At 44.3% G+C, this 17,414-nt stretch overlaps 1 protein-coding gene across 1 annotated transcript in view; it reads right to left on the bottom strand.

Annotated features, from left to right (window-relative positions):
• Positions 1 to 184: 184 nt before the first annotated feature.
• The window catches only part of SNX8 (sorting nexin 8), a gene marked incomplete at its 5' end in the record, with an annotated part of 31,195 nt that continues 13,965 nt past the window's right edge, over positions 185 to 17,414 (bottom strand). The window contains 10 exon segments of the mRNA XM_084641291.1: positions 185 to 4,563; positions 5,675 to 5,824; positions 6,315 to 6,464; positions 7,295 to 7,363; positions 8,492 to 8,624; positions 9,271 to 9,431; positions 10,537 to 10,617; positions 11,356 to 11,477; positions 15,134 to 15,251; positions 17,055 to 17,245. Coding sequence (XP_084497417.1) covers positions 4,450 to 4,563; positions 5,675 to 5,824; positions 6,315 to 6,464; positions 7,295 to 7,363; positions 8,492 to 8,624; positions 9,271 to 9,431; positions 10,537 to 10,617; positions 11,356 to 11,477; positions 15,134 to 15,251; positions 17,055 to 17,245 — 1,289 coding nt within the window. The 3' untranslated portion in view covers positions 185 to 4,449.

The raw sequence follows: 17,414 nt of genomic DNA, 5'->3' as shown, positions 1-17,414 counted from the left end.
AGACAAGTGAAAATGTGCTATAAAGCTCAGAACCTTCAGCAGGGGCTTTCTAATAGGTTTCACCCCAAGACAGCAGCAGGTGAGCTGTACAGGGCTTGGGTCTGCTCCCAACTCAGCATGCAGGGCAATGAGTTTGATCAGTCCATACCAGAAATAATAAAGCCACTCTCAATGTCTTATACAAGGTTGTTTTTTTTTGTCTTACAAATACATATTTTTTAAACACAGTTGGAGATATAATCTGTAAACATTTCCAGTCTATCAGTTGTAGTAATAGTTTTCTAATTCCTGCAGTTTGATAAAGTGCTTCATACATAAGACTATTTGAGCAAAGCAAAGATACAGGATTTTCCCAAGCAGGTAAAATTCACATCCTCCAACCAAGCCTGCCTCTTCCTATCTCCGTCCAACTGCTCTGAATAGTCTGTACTAGTCAAAGTGCCATTCCTCATGCACGTGGCAAGCCTTGTGCCCCTGCCATTCATTCTGTATTACAAACACTATTACCTCTGCTGCTATTGCAGAGACCAGTATTTTGAATTCTGTCCTCACCTGAGCTGCTGCTGCATCTTTCAGTAAAGTCACAATCTTGAACTTGTGCAGCTAGCCTGTTACAAATTCAGCAGTGACTTCCATGGGTGATCAAAAAGGAAGAGCAGATGGAGCAGAGACAAGAGGAGAACAAGGCACTGTTTAAACATAGTGATCCCATCAGAAAGTCACAGGTGAGGGGGGGAGTGATATTTTGGAAAGTTTCCCCATCTGTAAACCCTTCTGTGCGGCTGGTCAGAGTGGGCACCGCATGTTGTCCCCTTCCGATTAGAAACAGCGGTGGCAATAGGAAAGGCAGGCTACATGGCTGTTTTGGTGGAAAGGAGACCAATTTCTGTACTAAAGAGTCAGGTTCTCCTCACCGGCTTCGTACTCATCTACAGACCCGGCTTCTTCAAGACATTCTGGTGCAGACACTCTTGCACTGAAAATTGTAAGTCTGGATGCCTTATCTACAAAGTCACATCGCAAATGGGTGGAAGCCCCATGAGATCAATATGTGCAGAGAAAGCTTCCATTCAGAAAGGCACATTAACTCTTTGGTGCTAGAGCTCACAGCAGCAGCAGGCACACCCTAACTGGCATGCCCCGTTGAACTCATTTCCTGTTGTGCTCAACATTAATTCAAAACTAATTCCAGTCATCGGAGAAAATCTGGCAAGTTAATGCCCTACCAGCTCTGGTATTGGGAACTGCTTATTTAATGCATTATGTTTTGTTTTCACTATTTCTCTTTGTTAGTCTGAACACAGCATGGACCATAACAGCACCATGGAAGCAACTGGTTCTGCTTCCTCTACATTGCATATGGGGCACACAGAGAACTGAAGTCAGTTTGACTTTTCTACCCTTCACTCTTCCACAGTAGAGAAGTTGTAATAGACGCTGTCTCTGCGAACTGCATTGACCCCTAAACTAAGAGGAGAATACAAGTGCAGAAGCCCCTTCTCTGCTGCTGGAAGTAGTCATGCCACCACCCATTTGGACTTCAGACCAGAATGGCTAAGTCTGTAAAAATAGGTTTGCAAGTTAAAGCTTGTATGGACCACAGTGTGAAGGGAAGATGCTCCACAGAGAGAGCAGTAACCAAGGCAATCCCCCAGGATGTGGCATTGGCTGTATCAGGTATACGAACACTAGGCACTCTTTCTCTCTTGAAAGCTGCCCAAAACTTAGCAGAAGTTGTTGAATAACAACTGCAGTCCTCAGTGAAGCAGAGTATGCTCATCCCTGTCTTCATTCAGGGGCTAGGACAAGGCGACTGCACGAATAGGTGTATTCTCACTCCGAGCTACTCCAATGAAACATTTCTTTTTAAGATAGGTTAAGCCTGCGACAGATATAAATCTAATTATCCTACTGAATTCCACAGGCAGAGCCTGTAAGGGCTGCTGCTTAAAGAACAGTAATGAGCAGTTATCCCTTGGACCACTAAATATTTAATATTAGCCTTAAGAGTTTTTAGAAATAGCTGTTACACTTTCAGGCTTTTTATAACTGTGAAAAGGGCAGGGTTTCTTTCTACTAGAGCCAATTCTTTGCTATGCCGACAATCAGCCTCTATTAGACAACTGATAGCGGCAATGCGGCTCCCCATTTGATTAAACGGGAGATCCAAACTTTTCCAAGACAATGTACAGTATTTTCTTATTTTGATTATTTGTTTAACAGCAGACAAACTACTCTTCAATTATCAGACAAATAAAAAGATTTATGCTGGGGGCGGGAAGCTAGGGTTGACCACAACCAGGCAACACATCTTTAAAAGTATTGATCCTGTCTGCACACTGTTTAAAAACACAGTAAAATTTAATGTAAGCTAACATAAAGCAACCTATCTTCCTAGTCTAAACAAGGTCAAATGGAGAAATTTTTCCTGTCTGCCACTCAAAATGGTGGTTTATTATTACACTGTACATACATTTATGGTCTTAGTAATTTGTCTTAGTTTGTGAATAGAATCTCTTCTGTATTCCTTGGTATTCTCTTCCAAAGAGTCACTGGCACCTGTCTCGGGCTCGTGCAAAGCACGGTAGATTAGTTGCAAGGGAAACATTTTGAGCAAGCGTTAGACAGAGTTAGCACTTAAGCTGCTAACACGCAACAAGCAATGCATTTTATGTAGGACCGGTTTTTACATTCACCGCAGCTCCCTCTAGCCACAGCACCGAGAAATCGACATACACCGGGCATGTTTACACTGCATTAAGAGAGTGTGGCTGCAGTTCACATAGCTAGTTTAATCAAGCTAGCTTGTGTGTGAGGAGGAGCGAAGCAATAGCAGCATGGGTTTCAGCATGAGCTAGTCATCCCAGTAATTACCCGGGTTCTGGACACATTTGTACAGTCAGCGCTGAATTGTGCGCTGCCAGGGCTTCACTGCTCCCAGCAGCTGAGCTAGCTAGAGTATAGCGAGCTTGGCTATGCCTACACATGGTGTAGTCACATCTGATGACTGCAGCGTAGACACACCCAGTGTCCTATGTAGGACAATCTAGTGTAGCCCCTGTCCCACAGTGGTGGTTTCTCAAAGATGGAAGGGCCCTGCCTGTCCCAGACACCAGAACACTGATTAGCTTAGCGACGTAGGTCAAGTAACTTTCGTTATTTCAATCATAGTTCCTCTTGCAGCAGAAACTAAACACTATATATAAGAATCAGAATTCTAGGATTAGAGAAGTTGAAATACTCCCCCTAAATAGACAAGTTACCTGGACTAGGGAAATAATTATGGTCCAAATTTGACAGCTCATTCTTCCTAGCTAGTGTGTTTCCTTTTCACTCACTTAAAGCTTATTGCCTCCTTCACCTCAAGGCGTTTGCCTTCATCTTCAAGAGAAGATGATCATGGTGGTGCTGCCAGAAAAGAGCGGCAGCATCACCATGATAAATACTGACTCTTGCTGATGAACTGATCATTTTCAGTCCTGTCCTGGTTATGTAACAATTAACAGTAGATCAGAGGGAACATCAGCCTTAGCCAATTTGGGCTTTTACAGGCAGCCATCCTCTGAGGATACCAGCGTGTAACACAGACACCCAGGAGTGAAGACTCCAGCTCTTCCCAGGAAAGTTAATCACCCCAGAGCTGTCCTGCTTCAACAGTATGAAAAGTTATCCCTTTCTAAGGGGTGTATCATCGTTTCAGTCAGCTATTTTCTATGCATGTGGCAGGCAGACTCCCATAAGAAATGCTGTTCAGCAAGGTAATCTGTGGCCACACATTACTACTTATGAGCAAATATGCCCTGTGCTTTCCTGTGACACAGGTTCAACTCCCACACTGGGAAACATCACAACCAGCACTGACCCACCCAGCAGAGCCAGAGAGCCACCCAGAAGCTTTCCCCTGTTTTGCATGTGGATCTAGCAATATGAAATCAAACACCTAACCAATGAACCTGGGGAGAAAGGGAGGCTAGCCTTCAGCTCTCCTTACCCACATATGCCTCTGGTTTGGGTCCCAAGCTTAAATAGCAAGGAATGCTTTGGACATCCTGTGCGTCTCAGCACTGTAGACATTGGCCAGTATATGTGTAGATAGCTGTAAGAGGGTAGTTAGTATGAGCGGCATGGGACTTCAGCAATAGCTGAACTGCAGCACGTGATGTACCAAGCCACTTCCAGTCCTTAGGCAGAGGACCTCTGGGGCAAAGAATCTCAGTCGTGCCCCAAGTCTTCTTCAAAATAAAGAACAAAAATCAAGAGATTGTCTCTCTCTGTATGTGCTCTGTATGTGTATGTGCTTCTGTTTCCAGTCTGTCCATAAGTCAGAGAGCAGCTCAAAGCAGCAGTATAAAAATAGCTGTTTGGAGGATTCCTTTTAATATCTGGAGATAGAGGTCACACCCCTCTCTGGACTGCACTTCGACTTGGTCAGTGTCAGATCTCGGAGCGTTAATTGGAAAAGAAGTTGCCCTCTGGGGGTGACAACGGTGGTGTCGGCATGTTGTGGGGTCCCACAAACAGGCAGCTCAACTTCGGCTTCAGTTCATTCCAAACTTTACTCATCTGGAGGAAAGAAAGCAAAACAGCTTGGTGGGTCATCACCTTGTCACACAGCACACTCAGAAGTCTGAGTTCTTGGCAGCACTAAGCTGTGTTGGAGGTTGGTCAAAAGCCAATGCATTTGCAGAAATGTTATATGGAAAACCAGTAATTCCAAAGCTCCCCTCCATCAAACTGGTGCTTTACTGCAGCTCTCTGAAGATCCTGTCATCCTTACCAAAATAGGTAGACGGGGAAGAGACAGAGTTTTGAAGGCTTGGTTAGAGCCCTCCACTTAAACGGTCTCCCCTAACAAACACTTCCATGAAGCAATGCATGGAAAGAAGTCCGAACCTAGGAAATGCTGAATGATTTATTTAAACACATAACAAGGCAACCTGTTAGGTCAGAGGTGGGCAACCTTTTTGGCCTGAGGGCCACATCTGGGTATGGAAATTGTATGGCAGGCCATGAACAAAGAGCTGTGACCACAATGTTTGGTTTTTTTTTTTAAATCAGAAAAGACACGCTGCACCAGGACGTAGCCACAGGTGGGCCTGGGTGGGCCATGGCCCACACACTTATCATCCAGGGCAGGTCTACCCCATCACTTGCCCCACTCCACCACCCGGTTCTCCAGCCAGGGAGCAGGGTCAGGGGCTTGCCCTGCTCCCCCTATCCGCCCACGCTCCTGCTGGGGAGCAGGATCAGGGCGCCGGAGCAGAGCAAGCCGCAAACTCTGCTCCTTGGCCAGAGCGGGGCAATGGAGCTCAAGGGACGGATTAAAAGCTCTCATGGGCCAGATGCAGCCTACGGGCCATAGTTTGCCCACCCCGTTAGGTCCTTTTTCTTGCTATATAATTTCTGTTTAACAGGAAGCAAAAAAGCAAATCCATCTAGCAAATATACAGCATCTGCAACTGAATAACCAGCATTCCACAGATGATTATCTCAGACAGCTCCAAAGCTAAAGTCACCCTGGGGAGTGCGGAGACTGGAAATACACACACACACACGGTTTATCAGCGCCACCTTCCCAAGCAGAGCCCCACTCTTTGAGAAAGAGGGAAAAACAAACAGCTCAAATACATATTTTCAACTGGAGGAAGGGAGGCAAGTTGACTGAAGAACTTACCTCTTTATGGCCCTGGATCTGGGAGTTGACAAAAGCTCCCAAGATGTGGGAAGTGAGAGGCAGGTAGATATGGATTAGCTGTGTCTCCTGGTGCAGGCAGTACAAAGAAAAGTAATTCCGCAGCTCCATGGTCATGATGGCATTCTCCTGCTGAGAGACAAAAAACCCAGTTAACCTCACTGTCCAGAAGGGAGGTGCACGGGGGGCTGGAAGAAATGCATCATCCTCAGTGTGCACTCACACCAGCAGAGCACAAGTTCTCCTCTCCACCCTGTAACTCAAGCACTTGCCAAAAATCAGAAATGCAGTCCTGTGCCCATTTTGCTTGACAGCAACTGGAGAGGTCACATAGCAAGCACTTTCCACCATGCAGATTGTGCATTTCTGCACTTCCTACAGGCAGCTATATTGGACCACCTTGTTTTTGATGCCAAACACCAGCAGTAAGTGTTCATTAGAACAAAGACACTTTCCTTGCAGCACAGCACTTAATCTGAATAAGACTAAGATCTATGGGTGACCCTTTCTGCCTCTTCCAAAAACACGGATAAGCCACATTATGGCAGTATTAGGAAGAAGTTTCCATCCAATACACATGCAACCCATCACTCCCACACACACAGAAACATCTGCCCCCTACCTCCACAATTCGTGACTCCAGCTGTTCCACGGACTCTGGCTCCTTGTTCTGCACAGTGGCACTCATCATCTGCTTCTTCATCATGCTATACTTGTGCAAAGCTCGCTGGTGTTTGTGCAGTACTCCCTTCTCGTGCCTCTCACACAGATCCTTCAGGACAAAGGAAAACAACTGATACTGACCCCATACCAGAGCCTAGACACAGGAAAGTGAGCCATGGGAGAGGGTGGGGAGAAGAAAATGTGCACATCTGGGAGATACACAGCTGAGGGCATGTAAGGTGTCCCATGCAATTTCTAAACTCTGGACTATTTCAAATAAAGCCTTTTAAGACGAGAACCAGAACTGCTCTGAGCCAAAACGGAGGATACAGCAGGTGATCTGAAGCTGCATCTCTGTCAATGTGCCTTGAACTTTACCAACACCAAACTTACTATCTGCATATCCCTTTTCAATATTAAGCATTACTAATTAACCTCTTGTTAGCTTGCAGTGCCCTGCTATTTCAATCCTGGACTGGGCCCCTCTTCAGGAAGGCTGCCAACTGTGTTTAACTGCATTTAGATGCTTTCTGCAGGGTGTCCATGAAGGAGTAGGCTGAGATTGTAAAACTCATTTCAGTTCTAACTGAACTAATGTCTTCACATGTAAAAGGCTGGTCTACTAAATTCATTCTCTTTTCCTGCCCCCAAAATAGCTGACTTATGAAAAAGATTAGCTGATTCCCACAAGTGAAGCAGACGGATATCTTTAACTCCTTGCAAGGTTTGGTGTCCACAAAACTTAATGAGCCAAGAGCAGATCCGTAACACTTCAGAGCTAGCCAAGGGGGAGAATCAATCCCCTCACTCTACATGATGCCAGTTTGCCTCTGAACTGACTGTCCAGCTAGTTTTCCATTCACTTGGCGTTACACCCTCTAAAAAGCACAAAACTGTTCTCAACAACTTTCTCACTGGCAGAGAAACAGCAGCACTCACTTTATAGGACTGAAGTAAATCCAGGAAAAGGTTCAGCTTCTCCACCACATCACTCTCTTCCTGTTTTCCCTAGAAAACAAGAGACAAGTACATTTCATATAAGCCTGGCAAGAGCACACTTCACAGCTCCTCAAACCCAGCCAGTATGTTGACCCTCCACTGTAATCTCCAGGGCACACCAACCATTACATAGCTACATCAAGCAGCTCTCACAACGGGACTGGAGATTTTAGGCTTGGACACTAGGATGAACACAGAACTAATTGGAACAGGAATAGCATTCGGATTGCCTGATCACTGCAACAAGAGGTTGGCATCATGAGTCCTCTGAGGTTTTCCATGCAGCTCTGTCTGGAACCCCTGCACTCATAGAATCCACCAGGATTTAATCTTCCCTCCTTAAGACACACCTATTCCAGGTGACCTATAAACACCAGCACTTAGAAGACTTAATGAAACAGAAAGCAGAGCTGACAAGAGACAAGCTAAACTTCAGCACTTGCTTGTTTGTTTATGTCCCATCTCCCTTCCTGTGTCCGTGTTATGTGTGTGGCTCTCAAGAACTTAGGATCCTCGGTGCAGGAAGCTGGTTTTATTTATCTGTAAAGCACCCAGAATATCTTTAGCAGCATGAAGTGATGGTTGTAGTGAAGAGAAACGATCACTCGTCTTTCTGGATTGCCATTTGCTCGTGTTATTCCAATGGTCATCATCACATTGTGCTGTTTCAACAGCAAAAAGACCTCTTGTGTTCTGTCTGAATGAGTTTCATGTAGTGTTTAACAAGTGGTGAAGGTCACAACTGGATACAGAAACAGGTTCTGCTGGACTATATTCACCATATGATCTTAGCCAGGCAGAGTACAGGATTTTTGGACAGCTTGGGACAGTCACTATTTACTTTATTTAAACCTTTTAAAAAGGTTCCCCCCACTTTTCCCCTCCTCACTGTGCTTTCCCTGCCTGAACACCTTTGAGTTTAATTCCACCAGTCAGAACATGTAGCCCAGTAGCATACCTGGCCAGTTGGACATGGCTTTAGACTGATGCCTGCATAGCTGCAAAGAAAGGGGAAGTAATTTCTGGGGCACCCATGCCTAGAAGGCCTATGAATCAAGAGGTGACACTAGGCAAAAACACCCCTCTCAGTGCAACAATTGCAATAATACAGGAGAAGCAAATGGCAAAGGAACTCACCTGCTGTACAGCCTTATCGGCCAACAGCGCAAATTCGACAGACAAGCCTTTCAAGGCCTGTTTCAGAGTCCCCCACGTGCTATTGTTCAGAGCAGCCCAGGAGGGAAGTGGTGTAGTGTCTGAGCCCAAAGCACTGGGAGAGGAAAGAAGAGGCAGTGAGTCAGTTGCCACTAAGCAGCTCGGTTAGTGTGATGATTTACCCATCCCAGCAGTTACTGGAAGTTCCCCCTCTCAAAACTCACTAGTAGGCTCTGGGGAAATAGAGTCCCCTAGGAATCAGGTGGCAGTAAGTTTATACCTACTCCCCAAGAAGGGTCAAGTTAACAGCACAGCACAGTGATAGCAGGTTGGGACCCGTATATGTGGGTGAGTGTATGCACACAAACGAGAGAAAATGAAAGAAACTGTGCACTAGCAAGAATATTAGTGTTTTCAATTTAAAACAAAAATGCGGCGTGTGTGAACATATACAGCATGTAAAAGGGTCTATGAATGTGCATGACCACACCCCCATGTACTTGGGGGCTGTACCATTTCACACAAGTGTAAATCAGATCCAAAATGTCAATGCTGTTTTCTCTCCCTCACCCAGGGGAACACACCTACTATGTTTTCTTCTCTCTGCAACAGGAAAACGCGAACCTGGTTTGTGCCATGCGTCTTCAGAAAGACATGTCTCATTCCCATAGACATTCTACTGGTACACCTACTGCTCTCTTTAAAACTCAAGACTGTTCACAGAAGTGTGCTCTAGAGGGAGTCCTCACACCCTAATCTACCTTAGTTCCTTTCCAAATATGAGAAGATCTGAGGCATTATCAATGGCGCGGGAAGCTATTCTTTCTGCACGGTCCCGCAGTTTGTAGAAGCTGTTGTAGATGTTTCGGATAAGCTCTCGACTGGCAGCAAACTGGGCCTGGATGTCGGCTGGGAGGAAGTCCTGAGGCAGCAAAAGAGATCTTAGTAATGGACTCAGTTGCACGATAAATCACAAACAACGAGATTAGGAGTCTTAACCTGGTGACACTGAAAATGGTTTTATGTTCTGAGAGGAGCCATTGAAAATGGCATTATGATGTTCCAGGCCTATCAGTGACTCCAGGTCAGAACTCTTAACTGTAGCCCTGCAAACTCAACCAGGTATTACAAGCTGAGTTGAGCTGCTTCTGGCTTGTACCTCATCAGTAAAACATTGTGCAACCACAGCTCAGTTAACAATTCTACTGGTGATGCATGGGCCACAGTAGGATCCACCGCAGTCTCCAATAGCTGAGCTTGCTCTGCAGAGGTAACATCAGTAAAAGTTTGAATAGTCCCTAGCGTCAAGCACTGTGAATAATGCACACATAGGGGGCAGGACTGCTGAGTAATAAAGGTACCATCTTTATTATTTATTTCTATTGCAATAGCACGTAGGAGCCCCAGTCACAGACCAGAGGCCCATTATGCGAGGTACTGTAAAGGCCATTTAAAAAAAAAACAAAAAAAACCACAAACCCATAAGCAACATTTAACCCTCACTGGCTGCTTTATTTTCCCCTCACCCCAGGCTGAACTTCCACAAAAGCAAGCAACTCAGGGGAGCAGCAATGTCAGATTCAGCAAGCAAGATACACAACTAAGGTACAGCAGCCTTCCCCAAACAAATGAACAAACCACGGTGAGATTCATAGCTTCTCTCATAGACAAAGAGGGATTATGACACAAAGGAATAGTAAGCGACAGGATGAACTTTCAAACTGTGTAGGTTATTTATAGTTACCGAAAGAATGTGCATTTGGACAAAGACTTCTCTCACACTAATTTTGTATCATTTTACTAAACAGACCCAAGCTGGACATACTGGGCCTGGAAATAACCAGCTATATGTTTTGTTACGAAGAAAACAGAAGATCAAGTCAAAAGAAGGTCCTTTACAGTTCTCTGTGGAAATTGCTCTTTTCCCTTTCAACTACAGCCCCTCTCTTTTACCCAGCAGATACAAGACCTTGTGCACTTGGGCTACTGGTATTAAGACTGCAATTATGCACCATAAAGAAAAATACCTTGGCCCGGGGGGCTAGTTGACAAGTCATGAACTCATCTCCCACACCTTGTACCAACTCCCTCAGCTTGTTCTGCACATCCTAGAAAAGCAAAAGAAACCACCAACCAACCAATTAAACCCATCTGGCAATTCACACAGTGACAATGAATGGCAATTTCAATCCTGTTAAAACCAGGGCCTCCTCATGCAATAAAGCAACAATCCACAGTTGATGGTTGCTTTTATTACACATGGAAAGGGGCCACCTTTTCATGACATTTAACCCTTCCACCTTGAGGGAAAAAAATCAACCCCTCATGCGAATGAGGCATGGAAAAAAGTGATTCCACATACTGAGTCCATTTGTAGGCCCTGACCCATCTCTCTCTATGAATTTCCAACTCCTGTATCACCCTCTTCTCCTAAAATTTAAACACATATAAATGTTAACCCTCCACTTTAAATGCTGCATTCGTCTGAGGAGAAAGTTCTTCCTGTGCTAAAAGTCTGCATTAGGAGACTGAGAAGTCCTAGAACAATGTTTCTTAGCTCTCCCCTGGTCAAATACCTTTCTGGGGAGCATCAGAGATAAGGAGTGGTGTGACATATATTGCCACAGGAAAAAGAATTATTTTTAAGGTATCGTGCCTACAGCATTGCAGAGATAACACATCCCACTGTCCAGTAGCAGAGTTACCTAGTGTGGACGATATACTCCACTAGCCCCTGGTAGCCAGGATCACAATTGTGAGGATGACAAATGTGCAGGCAACAGGCAGCTCTAAACTCGGTAACTGTTTCCCAGTGCAAACACGTGGCATCACCAACAAGTACTCACCGAGCCACTAAAGGAGAGAAAGAGCTTCAGGAGCACGTCTTCCGAGAAAGGGGGATGTCGAGCCACCAGATTAATGAAACGCTTCAGAGCCCGCCGCCTAGACTCTATGAATTCTCGGTCAGCTACAGGAGGGAACACTACATTAGTGTTAATGCATCAGGCATTGCAACTGGCTCAGAACGAGGGTAAGGCAGCATCATGTCCCACTGCTCCCTTGCATTTACATCTGCAGCAAAACCCAAGAACAGTACTATCGGTGCCTTCCATCAGCTCCATGCAACAGATCTGCTGGGTTCACTGGTCTAGCCATTACTTATCAGAACACTGCAAACCCCCACACCCTCAAATGGTCTGTTACAGCTTGTCTTAAGTTCTGCAAACCCTTCTGCACCTATTTACCTCAACAGGACTACTCAGGTGAGTCAAGTTAAGCAGTGTGAACTTGCAGGATTGGACCCTTAGATTGCAAGCTCCTATGTCTACACTAGCATTTTTGTCAGTCAGGGGTGTGAAAAAAAACACACTCCTGACCGACGTAAGTTTTGCCAACAGACGCGCCGATGCGGACAGCGCTATGTCGGTGAGAGTGTGTCTCTCACCGACACAGCTACCGCCGTTCGTTGGGGGTAGTTTAATTATGCTGACAAGAGAGCTCTCTCCCCTTGGCATAGAGCAATGACACGGGAGACCTGACAGCAGCGCAGCTCCAGCCACTGTAAGGTCTATAGTGTAGACGTAGCCGGAGTTTCTCTTCCTTTATGTTTATGCTGCATCTGGCACAATGGGACTCTTATCCTGTGTGGAGCATCTGGGAACTACTGCAATACAGATAATTTTTAAAAGCACCTGCTACAAATTCTGGTCCAACTACAAAGTGAATCACCCCATATCTTTAATAGATGACATGCAAAGCAAAATTAACATTTGTACCCTTTTTTGCTCCTTTATGTTGTGGAAAGGTGGCTTCAAAATATTTTCCCCAGAAGTTCCCTTGCCCCATACATTGTTTGGGCTGGGATTTGTTTGTTTGTTTTGGTTTGGTGTGTTGTGTTTTGTTGTTCATTTGTTTTTTGTTTTGTTAAAACTGGTTTTCTTCTTTTCTGTGGAAGACTTTGCTGAGACCTTTGGAGGACGTGGTAGGCAATTCACAATAAACTAAACCCTAAAGGTACAGCTCTCCTAAGTCCTAATTGTCAGGCTACAAGAAGTTCAGCAACTCATCCTCCTGGAAATGGGAGGGGTTCAGATTTCAGACTACTGTCATGTCCTTATGCAAGTAATTCAAACATCACGCTAAAGTCTTCCAGGAAGAAGTGAAGTCCAGAGCTGATAGTTGTAAAGTTGAACAAAAAAAAAACAAAAAAGGGTAGCAGCTCTTTTTTTTTTTTTAAGGGAGAAGAAAGGATTGCAAAGAAAATGATGCAGCCTTCTAAGTACACAAATAGCTTAGTGACCCCCGACACAGCTTATTAGAATGGTCTCTGGCAACATTTTCACATCGTAAAGGGACAGTGAAGGGCATCACAGCCTTTTGCTTCCTCGTTCACCTTTAACTTGAGTTTGTTGGCCACCAGCGGTCCCATAATGATCCTTCCCCACAAAGTGATTTTCAGTTGCTCAAGTCACAAGTCCACTCAGACTCCCTAAAATCTTGTGCTCTGCAATTCTGCTTCCCTGTTTTATTAATCTAACTAGACATAGCCACCCACTGATAACATGCAGTGAAACAGCAATTGCCAGGAAAACTTTGAACAGTAGTTCTGTTTCTTGTAAGGTTTTCTAGGTCATCAGTACTTACTACCATGCATGGAAAGACAAACTCAAGTCCAAGTGCATGGAAGGGAAGGAGAGAGTGGTGAAACTCTGATCCGTTCCAATTGCTACACACTCGTCATCTAGTGGCTACTGCCACCCCCTTTCTTTATGGCTCATGCACAACCCTGGACAGAACTAGCAACAAGGAGATTTTTTTTTAAAAGGAAAAATTAAGATGGGGAAAAAAATCAGAAGGCAAATAACTTCCTAAATGTGAGATCTGTTGGACTACAGAATAGTCTCCCATGGGAAGCCAACATTTGGATAATTTAGAAACAAACAGAATAAAGGAGTGGAAGATATACAGTAGAGAATAATCCAGTACTAATATGGGGCTGGAAAAAGATAACCTAATAGATGTTTTGCCTCTCTAACTTCTATGATATCTGTACTCACTGGTAAATCCTCTTAAATAAAATGATCAGCAGTGAAATAGTGTTGACATTCAATATTGTTGCCATTAGTTATTGTTCAGTTTAAGCGTCAACTCTCCACTAATATTAACAGGAGCAGGTCACTCTTCTCACAGGTATTGTTTCAGGCTGTAGGTCTTCAAATTCTCACAGACTGCACTGCATTAGATCATATTCAAGAATTACCTTTGAAACCTCAAGAGTTATATTTTAAAAAAAAAAAATCATCCTGACATCTTACATTCTGCAGAAATTGACAACACTACCAGAGTAGCTCCAGAATCATCATTCTGGCCTGTTCTGGTTCACTTTAAACCCTGCGCCAGAACCTTTCACTAATTTCTGATTCTTCTTTTTCTATGGCATAATGTGGACTCCTTAAATTAAATGAATAATTTATTGTGAAATGTTAAGCTTGGCAATATGGGCAGAAGACAAGACAGTGAAAGGCTTGTTCTTTAGCAGATAAAGCAGAAACAAAACAGAACTGTATAAAAGACTTATGTAATGTATTAAATAATAAAAATAAAACTTAAACGTGTCAAGATTTCAGACTAGAGAAAGATGTATCCAAAGTAGCTTTGATGTGTAGTCAAGCTTGGAGTATTTCACTATCCACAAGTACATTGTAACCATTAGAATATGGAGGAAATGACAGTCTGATTCCAAACCCATCATTCATCTTTTTAGTTTCTATTTTGACTCTACATAACTAGACACTGTGATTTTAAAGAAGAAAAAAGCTACTCCTGAGATAGGTGATTTTTGTCAGAGAAGAACAAGGATCTCTCTGATAGGAAGTTACCTTTTATATACGGACAGTTACTTAATTCATGTGACCAATATTGGTACAGAAAGGTTTCCGGGGGAGATGACACAGCCTACAGAAGCTATTTACTTAGAGTCTCCATGCTTGTAAATAAAGGCCATAAGCTTGAACAAAGAAAACTTGGAGTAAGACACGCTCTCACTGAGGGGTGTGAACATTTTTTATACACTCATTTCTCCTGGAGCATTTAAACCTTTTCATATACAAATGATTTCCCCCACTTTCCATCTCTATGGTTCTCCCGCCACCGAAGAGGGAAGGGGTGTCTAAAGCACCTTTCATACTCAGAGCACTTCACAAAGCGACGTGCTACAGCACATACTGCAATGATACAGTAGCCATTCTGCACTCGCCAATGTGCGTCAGCACCATCGACATTATAACCTACTTTACTGGGAAAGAAATAGCTGAAACTCTTCCCTATTCTAGGTCTATCCCTCACTCTAGGGCTAGCCTTACTCTTTTCATGAATGCCATCGGATTTTCAACTTACACCTGGAGAGTCGCCAGTGGAACTTTACATTCATGTCTTATCTGAAAATGACTTCCAGCAATGCAGTGCAGTGCCTCCCCACGGTGTGCACTACACTGTCAGCGCTGCTTTTTGAACCAGAGAACAACAAATGCTATGGATTCTTCGAGACATGTGCATTCTTGACTGTATTCTCATGAGCACATGCATACCAAAGCCCATCCAGTCACTAGGAAGACCCAGGTTTACCTCCCAGCATTCTCTTTGGAGGAAGTGCCGGCACCATACGATATGGGAACTTCTGAAGCAGCATCTCATGGAATACCACAAAGTCATTGTACCGCCTGTACACAGAGCACTTGAAGCGCTGCAATAGAGAGAGAAACCTCACAACACTCAGACAGGACAATAACAGCATTTCAGTAATTTCCTTGCAGCCAGGAGGAGTTAAAGCCACATGTGGGACTTGAAGAGAGTGGCTGGTACATTTCTTGGATTTGCAGACCACTTGCTTTAAGCGAACAGTAAAAAATAAAGTCACACAGAACCCTCCAGCCACCTCTCAATTATGCACTTAGATAGCTTGCTGGTGGGTTAGGTCCCTTTGGGAACAAGAGTTTCAGCAAAGAGCACATTTCAAATTCCATACACGCAAAACATGGGGGCAAAGACATTTTATAAAGGAAAGGGGAAATGTTTTCTGTGGGTTACTGGAAGGAGGTGGTAGATGTCCCTAAACTTGCTGTCAGTCCACATAATTCCTCCACAAAAAGACATAAAGGAACAATACAATTTTCAATGAGCACCCTATCATCATTAAGGAGCATTTCAATGCTGGTGTTCCTGGTAACATCCACCAAACCAGGTCTAATGCCATGGGAAGCAAAACAGCTTTGAACAAACGTAGTTCTCAGCCCTCCAAAACCCAGCTGTTTGACCTTTTTAGTGAGTCATGCAGCAGAATGAGGAGAAAGTAGGAACTGTTGTGGGATTCCTAAAACAGCGTTAAAGTTTCTTATAACCTTAGTTTCAAGATTTTTGCATTTCTGATGTCAGGTTGCAGGAATGAACAGTGAGAACACCCAGGTTTTGGAGATTAATTTGGGTCCAAAATGAGTGATGTAGCACACAAAGAGAGACACTCAAAAGGCACGTTGGCAAGTCATTTAAAAACCACATTTGGCTGATGGAATAGCATGTTGAAAAGACTAAATGTCATCACATCCATCCACGTCACATGTGCATCGTACACTGCTAGTTCTTATTGCAGAGCTGTGCCATTTCAGAAATAACCCAACAAGATTAATAACTGGAGCACAATGGATACAGCTCTTAGGGCTTTCTCATGTCTGCTCGGCAATCAGCAGTCAGATTTGCTCTTGCAGATTTAAGCTGGTGCCCAAGGCATAGCTACTGCCTCTTTATGAAGAATCTCATTACACAGAAAGAGAACTGTCGGAAGAACGATGGCTCAGGGAATTGGTAATGGGATAAGAAGTCTCTCAAACCTGTGATCCGAAGGTGACTCTGGCTGAGGACAGTAGTGACTGAAAACTGCTACAACACTGTCAGACAGTTGCTTCTTTGGTGACCTGTGTGTGGAGTGAGCTGGTGCTCTTGGGCCAGTTCTTATGGGACAGATAGCCTCATCAGAAAAAGAAAAAAAAAACCCATCACAGAAGACACTAGTGAGCAGTCTCACAAAGGGGACAAAAATTGAATGGGACATAGAAACTGAACTCCCCTCCTGCTCCAAAGGTGGTCCCTACAGTCAGGATTGGGGAAGTGAACTGGGAGAGGTATGGGAGAACCTGCATTGCTGCTGGCTGTGCCATATGTGCATTCATATACAGTCTAGTCTTCAAGTGAGTTTGGTCGTTAAGCTCTAGTCCTCAGAGGGTGTCCGTTCACCTTACAAAACGACAACAGTACTTGTCAGTCCCTGCTTTGGAGAGGCCCAGTATCGGAAAAGCAGAGGTTAGGATTGAGCTGCAGTGGCACAACTGTAAAAGATACCTCCATGAATGCCTGACTCAAACCAGCATCACCAATACATTGAACAGATTAAAAAAAAAAATGATCTGGCTTTTGAATCCAGGTTAAACCATTGCATGGAAACTCCTGAGGAAACACACATTCTCCCACAGACACCGGTGTTCTCCCGCGTTACCTTGCTGGAAACTTCATACTCCACATGTTTCAGAAAGAGGCCCTTCTTCTCAGGTATAAGCTCCACCTGCACCGTGTCCTTGCTCAACAGCTCCTGTAGGGTGTGGGAGAGCAGCAGTGGGTTTCTCTGGGGCGTCTGCATTAGCAGCTGTTCCGGATCCTTTGGCTCAATTACTGGAGGCTTTGCCAAGTCTAAAAGAAAGAAGAGAAAATTGCCATTTTTGAAAGAAAAACTGAGTGAAAGAAGAAGCCTGTTCCTCTGCTACGTCCTCTCACAGCACCTCAACACAAGTCAGAAGAGCAACCAAGCCACTCCTTCCACAAGAGGCTCTGCCCATTTAACTACCTCCCCTACTCTTAG

Source organism: Lepidochelys olivacea (genome assembly GCF_965140295.1).
Source record: "Lepidochelys olivacea isolate rLepOli2 genome assembly, chromosome: 10".
Taxonomy (NCBI): domain Eukaryota; kingdom Metazoa; phylum Chordata; order Testudines; family Cheloniidae; genus Lepidochelys; species Lepidochelys olivacea.
The sequence above is the reverse complement of the archived record's forward strand: the minus strand, read 5'-3'. Positions and strand labels throughout refer to the sequence as shown.